At 39.0% G+C, this 9029-nt stretch overlaps 1 protein-coding gene across 7 annotated transcripts in view; it reads left to right on the forward strand.

Moving 5' to 3' along the window:
- The first annotated feature begins 426 nt into the window (after positions 1-426).
- ZNF529 (zinc finger protein 529) overlaps positions 427-9029 on the forward strand; it is a 44629-nt gene continuing 36026 nt past the window's right edge. For 2 of the 7 annotated variants that reach the window (XM_044378858.3, XM_026484396.4), the window contains exons 1-2: positions 427-516; positions 1661-1720. Coding sequence is in view for 1 of the 7 variants with exons in the window: in XM_026484392.4 (XP_026340177.1) it covers positions 459-516 (58 nt within the window). In the remaining 6 variants the exon portion in view is untranslated. Of the gene's footprint in view, positions 517-553; positions 858-1621; positions 1721-9029 lie in introns of those variants that run through there. The other 5 variants (XM_057314719.1, XM_057314720.1, XM_044378859.3 and 2 more) reach the window with 4 other exon arrangements.

Genomic DNA, 9029 nt, shown 5'->3' on the forward strand with positions numbered 1-9029 from the left:
CTCTTCAACCCTTCTCCGACCGCCCTCAGCACGGATTCCCGAGTCTCTCCCTGGTCCTCCTCGATCAGGTTCCTGATTCCCTCTTTTCACCTCAACCCTCCGGGTCTGGGGATTCCGGTTCTCACCGGGTCCTCCCCGACACAGGTTTCTCCAGTCTTCCTCCTGGCTTCCGCTTCCCTTTTCTTTCCTTCCCCCGCCCAGGTTTCCAATTACTTCCTGGGCTGGGGCTCTAGTTCAACCCAGGATCCCTCGCTCCCAAAACGCCGGCTCCTCGGCGCCTGAAGAACCGCCAACGTCAACCCTCCTCCGCCCAGGAGGAGCGAACCCGCGCACCCTGAAACCCCCAGGAGTCTCCGGGGCGTGGCGTGGACTTTGCGACCTTTGCCCTCCCCGCGGCCCTCGAAAACCTGGACATTTTCAGTGTTGGACTACGCTTCCCACAGGCCTCAGGGCTACGAATGAACGTCGACTTTTGGTTCCCCTTCCGGTATCGTCGTGGTTATTGGGTTATGCCTGGTGAGTTGAGGTGACCCAGGTAGGGTTGCGGGAGGGGCTCGCGGTGCGGAGGCCCTAAGCTCCGGGGGCGCGGGGTGGGGCAGGTGCAGCCAGGGAGCTCGTCCCAGTGTTTGCGTGAATCCCGGACGACGTTGGTTTCCGGTGCTATTGTCTGTGAAGAGTTCATTGTGGGGTATTAGTGCACGCCCGTGCATGCGTGTGAGTGAGAGTGTGTGACGGGCCCTGGAGTGCCCAGACTGGTATAAGATTGGGCTAGTGGGACTATCAGTATATAGTCAACGGTGATGTGAGTATCTCATACTGTGACCGAGTGATCCTGTGACAGCTCTGTTGTACTGACTGTAAGTTTGAACGAAGTCGGTGTGGGTTTTTGTTTTCCCCAGTAAACCTGTAGGAGTTTGAAGTTTGTTTACTTGTTTTTCAATGAGCTTATAAAAGTGAGTAAAGTAAATTTTTTTTACATATAAGTATATAGATATATATCTATATGTATGTATAGATAGATAGATAGATAGATATAGATGTATATCTATCTCACCTTGTGCCCAGTATGTAGCCGGGTGCTTAACACAGAGGGGACATTGGTGAAGTGAGCGTTGCCCACCCAGGATCCACTCTAAGTTCCGTGGTTCCTTGGAACGTGTTTCGCTTGATTCTCCTCTATTCTTACACCCCAGGGCCAGTTTGATCTAGCTGTGGAGAAATAGACATCAGAGGGGGAAGTCATGGATTTCACACCTAGAATGAAAGTACCAAGCAGGAAAGTACATCCTAAGTCATGGGATGAGAATTTAGGCTTGCACTTGACTTCAAGACAGATTTCTGGAAAGACATGATGGGAGGGACACAGGGTAAAAGATTTCTTCCTGGGCGAACCTCTTTTGGATACACTCTGGAGGGCATTTACATGTTCCAGAACACACCTGTTCCCCCTAGAAACTGCTGTGAACTTGGTTAGATTCCAGCGCTGGTTATTGGTGATGCTGACCTTTTTCTCTAATACTGGTAAAAGTCAGCAGTATCCTAGTTCTTCTTACTTCCACCTGGATGTATTTGTGATGGGTAATGAATTATGTCTGATGGTGGACAGTGTGTTCTTATTTAGCCTGTCCAAGAGTCTCAGGAGTTTCTTGTGGTCCTGTAGTTCTGCAAGAGAAACCCCCTGAAGTGGAGGAGAGCTTTGCCACTTAAAAGCCCATTCAAGGTCAGTTCATGTTTACTTTTTATTCTGTCATGTATATTTGTTCTACAGAACGTTAAATATTTGCTGCCGTTCTAAATTGTAAGACCTAATTGTGAGGTGTCCATTTACCTGGTCTCAGGATGCCCCTTCCCAGTTAGTAACAGGACCATAGGGATAGGTCCCCTTCTCTTCCAGTGCCTTTCCAAATACCCTTTTCCTTCCCAGTTCATATTCACATTGCTGTTGGTAATTATTGTTTCCCCGTGTGCTCTTTTCTTTCCAAAGGATGGTACAGAAATAGAACTAGTTGAACTCTTCAAGGATAAACTAAGGACTTACTTTAGAATGTGTTTTGTCCAGGAAGAGACTGGTGGTTAGGTAGGATAAAACACCAGATACATTTGATTTTATTCATAGACTGGATTTTCAAACAAAGCAAGGTAGGAAATGGTTTGATTGATTTCAGTCAGTAACATTTTAGGAGTAGGAATATGATTGGAGTATTGTGAAGAGAGGTCTGTGTGAACAAGGGCAGGGAGTTTTTCCTGAGAGTCCACGAGGCGATTTCAATGGTGACAACTAAGTCTTGAGATTTGGCAGTATGACTCTCTTTCAGACCACGTAGTCGTATAGGCTGTGAGAGGCAGCATGATATAATGGTATTTGAGTCTGAAGCAGCACCCTCTGATGGAAATACAATGCAAGCCAGTAGTGTAATTTAAAAATTTCTTTTGCACACATTTTAGAAAGTTAAAAGAAACAGTTGCAATTAAGTTGGATAATACAACTTATTTTAACCAATATATCTAAAATATCATTTCAACATGTAATAATATAAATAAATTGAAATGTTTTAAATTCCTATCTTCATACTAAGTTTTCAAGATCTGATACATATTTTACTGTGATAGCACTTCTCAGTTTGAATGCTTAATTTTCAGTGGTTATGGTGAAATATAGTTATACCAAAACAATAAAGTTTTGTTTAACTGGAAAACATTTTATATTGCTTTTGTATTTGAATTAAAAATTAAAATAAAATTGAAAACTCAGTTCCTTGTTCACTCTAGCCACATTTCAAGGAGGTCAGTAGTTATTAATATTTGTTTTATAATTTTATGTTGTTAAAATGTAGATAATGATAATATTAATGCCTTCCAGTTTTTATAAGGGTAGAAACATTAATCTGGGCACAGCTGAGAGCACTTAGTAACAGCCTTGCACTTAACAAGTCCTCAAGAAACAAAAATGTTGTTATGTGAAGATTATAAGTATTCACCATAAATTTTCTATAAATCAAGAACAATGAAAATACAAAATTAATTTTGATGAGCATTTAAGAGGAATCTTTGAAAATCAGATTTGCTAATGTCCTAGAATAGAACTTCTTAACCTAGGGATGCCTGGGTGGCTCGGTCGGTTAAGGGAATGCCTTTGGCTCAGGTCATGATCCCAGGCAGCGTGGGGCTCCCTGCTTAGTGGGGAGTCTGCTTCCCCCTCTTCTTCTGCCTCTCCCCCAGCTCCTATTTGCTCTCTCTCAAAAAAAAAAAAAAAAAAAAAAAAAAAAAAAAAAGAACTTCTTAACCTAATGCAAATTGACTCCATTTTAGTTCTCTCAGGGGACCACAAATCTCTTGAAATTCTATTCCAGATCATTCTATATGATGCCTAACATTTATTTATTTATTTATTTTTGGTTTGTTTTGTTTGCAGAATATCTTTAATTTCATGAGGTTACATGAAACATATAATAAAGTTTAAAAACTAAGTTAATCACATTACATAAATGTGATGTAATACCATATAGGTAAGAGAAACTATGTAGCCTTAAAAAGAAAAATGACTGATATTAATATTATACAATATATTTATATAGGAAAAATACTCCAAATTGTTAATATTGTATATGAATCGATTTTACTAAGATTGCATTTGTAAGCAATCTTGTAAGAATATATCTAATATAATACTCATTGATGATGTACTGTATGGTGACATAATATAATAAAATTTAAAAAATATTACTCATTGAATAATAAAGGAATGAAGGCATGTATAATAAGCACATACTCTGTACAAAACACGTTTCTGCCTTATTTACACATGTTTTCTTAGTCTTTTTAACAAAATTCAGGATAATTGAACCAAAATTCAAGTAAATTTGAAGATCTAATTGGCTTTATTTTCTGATTCACGGATCAGGCAGCATCCCATCTAACAAATAGTGGGGAGTTCCACTGAGCTAAACAAAAGGAAGGTTTTAAAAGGCAGAGAGAGTGTTAAAAAAAATTTATTAGCAAGGAATGCATTGTTTAAGCAGGGTTGCCCTCCTGAAGGGAGCTAAGATTCCTAGTATTGACCAGAAAATTCCATGTTGACTGGTTAAGGTTATATTCCTTGGGGGTTGAAACTGCAGGTAGGTTAGGTATTAATAATGTCTTGGTTTACTGACTTGGGGCCTTAACCTAAGTGATGCTATTTTGGGTCTGTGGTTTTCTTTTTAACAATTCCCCTCCTTTGATCAGTTTAACTGAGGGATCAAAATTTAAAGCATCAGCACGACTCAGCTCCTACTCTTTAGTTCTTGCAGCTTTTGTTGATTCTTTGTGCGGCGTTCACAGGTCCTGACTTCTGGCTTTATCTCCGTAATATTCACAGGTTACAACTTCAGGTTCACGGTTTTTAAGTCAGTCATCCTCTTTTTTTCTTTTCTGACATTTCAGTCTTAGAGAGATCATTTGATTAGTGGTTAGCGGTTGCAAACGTGCACTTAATGCTTCTGAGAGAATAGAAAGCATCAGGGAGATTATTATGATGACTATAAGCAGGATAATTTTCAATGATTGGGATGTATGTTGAAGCCATGGTCCCCAAGACCCAAACAAATCAAACTCGGATAAGTCAAAGACTCTTGTGGAAGGCATCATCTTTTTAAGTCAAGTGGCTTTTTTGGTGATTTTTACATAATTGATTTTCTACTTCCCCAGGAGTGTTAATCCAGGTGCAGCAGGTGTACATAGTACAATACCTCCTTGCTCAGCAGAGAGATAATTAAGGGTTTTGCTGTTATCAAGAAAAACTTTGTCCAGGGCAACCCTCTCAGGTCCCTTCCCTCTTTGGGAGCTTTGTACTATCACTTTGCTGTGGCTCAATAAACTTTGCTTTGCTGCCCCCCCCCCCCCCCCCACCAAAAGAACAACTTTGTCCGGGAGTCTAAAGGCCTTTGTTGGGCAGTTAATTGCTTTAGCAGCAGATTCTGCAAAAATTTCAAGAACTAAGAAGTTAGTTTCATTTACACTGATCCCTAGCCACTAAGGAGAGGGACCTGCCAAAACAGGTGACTTGAATCATGAATGCCTCTTTGTAGATCCTTTATAACTTGATGATGTAAGTTCACATGTCAACCAATGAGATGTCTTACTTTGCTTATGAAAAGTTAGGGACACAGATTTTTCTCTTCACCTGAAATAAAAGGTTCTAAATACCAGGGGTTACCGCCCACTCCTTACTAATGGCCCGGGAGATAAAGATGAGGGATGTTATCCTTCTAGGCCAATGCCAAAGGAAAGAAAAGGAACAGAAGGAGAAAGGGTTTCATGTGTAGTTAAAGTACGAAGTATTGATCCATAATCTTGGGTGAAAGCAGTCTGCCTTGATGTCAGCTACTTCTCTTCCTTGTCAATTTGATTTACGAATCTCCAGCATCTGTATGAGATCAGGTATCCCGAGGAACCTTCTTCAGTTGTGTGGCGTGTACCCAAGGCTCAATACCTTCTAGTTTTGCAGCAGTGTCAGTGGTCAGGAGGGAGTACTTGGTAAGAAAGGCCCTCTTTACAACTGGCTCAAGGGCTGTCTTTTTCTGATGATTGTTGCAGAATACCCAATTACCAGGCTCTATACTGACCAACCACTCCCTTTGAACTGGGATCCAGGAAGGCTTCCTTACCTATTGATGATAAGCTTGAGCATAAGACATGAGAGACTTAGAGTAGCTGGTCATACTAGCATGAGACAAGAAAGAATCAGCAGAAGGTTATATATGATAGAATTTCAAGAAGTTTGTAAGGCCTTTGTTAAGGCTCATATGATTTGTCCAATGAAGTGGGTGCCTAAATCACTGCAGATTGTGGAATGTATACCCCAAGTGGGATACACACTTGTTAATAATATTTTTCTTTGCCACTTTGAAGCCTCGCGACGTGTGATGGCTTTCAGAGAAAACATACGTACAATAACAATCCATACTGAGTGGCAGCTGAATGAAGTTTAATTGCAGGTGTTCAAAGGGCCCAGAGGGAGGGATCTGAGGCCTCTGGGGACAGGAATAGTTTTTCCAGGAATATGGACCTGGCAGACCAGGCACTGACAGACTCTTTTTGCAGTTTTACAGATGTCTCCCCCACCAATGTCTTACTCATAACAAGTCATCCTAAATGCACTATGGTAGGTAAAGGAAAGCAAAAGATAAAATACAGGTTTGTCAAGGAGTGGGGAAAAACCAAGCAGCTGTTTTGGGTTTCCCATACCACTAACTGCTCCTTTAATTTACAGCCATTGTTTACCCATCTTGATTTCTTCAATTTAGGAGGAAACTGTTGCTGTGTTACAAGTACATCAGGATGGCAAAGTATGGCATTTTTGCAAAAGCAGAATTGATTTTATCCACAGGTGTCACAATCTTTATGATTGCGTTGCTGCTATCTTTGATGAGAGCCAGCTTGATCACATATTAAAACTTCTTTCCAGAAAGATTCTTTCCCACAAATCTTCTACCACTTTGTTTTTTACATTTGGATTTTGCCTAATGTTTTCCCTCTTTAAATAACCAAGCTCACTTTAGGACAAAATTACTGTCTTTTCCTTAACAAAAATGTATTTCCATTCCTCATGCTTTTTTCTTAGCAAAAACACACATCTTCCTTTGTATACAGAGTTGTTTCCCTTATTCTTTCCAGTAGTCTTAATTACATTTATTAGCATTCTTAGCTCTTAGAAACCTTAATTTCTAGTGAAAATCAAGTATTAAGCAAATGTGAACTGTCTGGTATACTAGCAATCTTTAGATTTGCAAATTTATGAACATACTACATAAATTCTAGAGGCATATGCCTTTTAAAATTTTCCAGTGTAGGGGCGCCTGGGTGGCACAGCGGTTAAGCGTCTGCCTTCGGCTCAGGGCGTGATCCCGGCGTTATGGGATCGAGTCCCACATCAGGCTCCTCCGCTATGAGCCTGCTTCTTCCTCTCGCACTCCCCCTGCTTGTGTTCCCTCTCTCGCTGGCTGTCTGTCAAATAAATAAATAAAATCTTTAAAAAATTTTCCAGTGTAGCATTAACACATCCATATATCTTTTAGTTTCCCTGTAATAAGAAGCCAAAAGTAGATAAATCTAGGTTCAGTGATTAATGTTTTAGTATTTATCTTATTTAGAAATGATCTAGATATTTAATGAATTTAACTTTACTCATCATTTAACCTAAGCAAAATTTTAATTTTTAGATTACCAGAAAGATTTGGGAAGACTAAGTAGACATTCATATTGTTCAAAACTGCATTTACAGTTTATCTTGCTTACATCTTACATTTAATTCACTTGTTCTTAACTATTATGTTTAGATTACCTACAAAAACTTTATTAAATATTAGACAAAGCCACTGTCTCAAGCTATTATTAAGTTTTTTGTTTTTTAGATTTTATTTTATTTTATTCGACAGAGATAGAGACAACAGTGCATGGATCTCTTTGAATTAGTGTTTTTATATTTTGGGGGTAAATACCCCATAGTGCGATCACTGGATTGTAGGGTACTTCTAGTTTTAACTTTTTGAGGAAATCCATACGGTTTTCCACAGTGGCTGCACCAGTCTGCACTCCCACCAACAGTATAAGAGGGAGGTTTCCCTTTTCTCCACATCCTCACCAACAGTTACTATGTTTTTGATTTTAGCTGTTCTGACCAGTGTGAGTTGATATCCCATTGTAATTGATTTGATTTACATTTCCCTGATGATCAGTGATGTTGAGTATCCTTTCATGTGTCGTCTGTTGGCCATCCGTAAGTCTTTGGAGAAATGTCTGTTCATGTCTTCTGCTGTTTTTTAATTGGATTATCTGTTTTTCAGGTGTTGAGTTGTATAAGTTCTTTATATATTTGGGATACTAACCTTTTATTGGTATGTCATTTGCAAATATCTTCTGCCATTCAATTGCCTTTTAGTTTTGTTGATTGTTTCCTTCGCTGTGCAGTTTTTTATTTTGATGGAGTTTATGCTTCAGGAGACATATCTAGAAAAATGTTGCTACAGCAAATGTCAGAGAAATTACTGCCTGTGCTTTTTTCTAGGATTTTTATGGTTTTAGGTCTTTAATCGATTTTGAGTTTATTTTTTGTATGGTGAAAGAAAGTAAGAAAGTTTCATTCTTTTGCATGTTGCCGTCCAGTTTTCCCAGCACCATTAGTTGAAGAGACTGTCTTTGTCTCATTGGATACTTTTTTTTTTTTTCTTTTGTCAAAGATTAATTGATCATATATTTGTGGGTTCATTTCTGGGCTTTCTTCTGTTTCATTGATCATTGTCTGTCTTTAAGCCAGACCATACTGTTTTGAATACTATAGCTTTATAATGTAATTTGAAGTCTGGAATTGTGATACCTCTAGTTTGTTCTTTTTCAAGATTACTTTGGCTATTTGGGGTCTTTTGTGCTTCCATTCAAATTTTAGGATTGTTTGTTCTAGTTCTGTGAGAAATGCTTTTAGTATTTTGATAGGGATTGCATTAAATCTGTAAATTCCTTTGGGTAGTATAGACATTTTAAGAGTAATTGTTCTTCCATCATGAGCATGGAATGTCTTTGCATTTCTTTGTGTCACCTTCAGTATCTTTTATCAATGTTTTATACTTTTCAGAGTACAGGTATTTCACCTCTATAGCTAAGTTTATTCCTAGTATTTTTCTTCTTTTCATTGCAGTTGTAAATAGGATTAATTTTTAAATTTCTCCTTCTGCTGCTTCATTATTAGTGTATAGAAATGCAGATTTCTGTCCACTGATTTTGTATCCTGCAACTTCACCGAATTCATTTATCAGTTCTAGTAGTTTTTTTGGTGGAGTTTTTAGGGTTTTCTATATATGGTATCATGTCATCTGCAAATAGTGAAAGTTTTAATCTTTTCCTTACTGATTTGGATGCTCTTTATTTTTTGTGTGTGTCTGATTGCTGTGGCTAAGACTTCAGTACTGTGTTGAATAAAAGTAGTGAGAGTGGGGGCGCCTGGGTGGCACAGCGGTTAGGCGTCTGCCTTCGGCTCAGGGCGTGATCCCGGCATT

This window comes from Ursus arctos, unplaced genomic scaffold (genome assembly GCF_023065955.2).
Source record: "Ursus arctos isolate Adak ecotype North America unplaced genomic scaffold, UrsArc2.0 scaffold_19, whole genome shotgun sequence".
Classification (NCBI taxonomy): Eukaryota; Metazoa; Chordata; class Mammalia; order Carnivora; family Ursidae; genus Ursus; species Ursus arctos.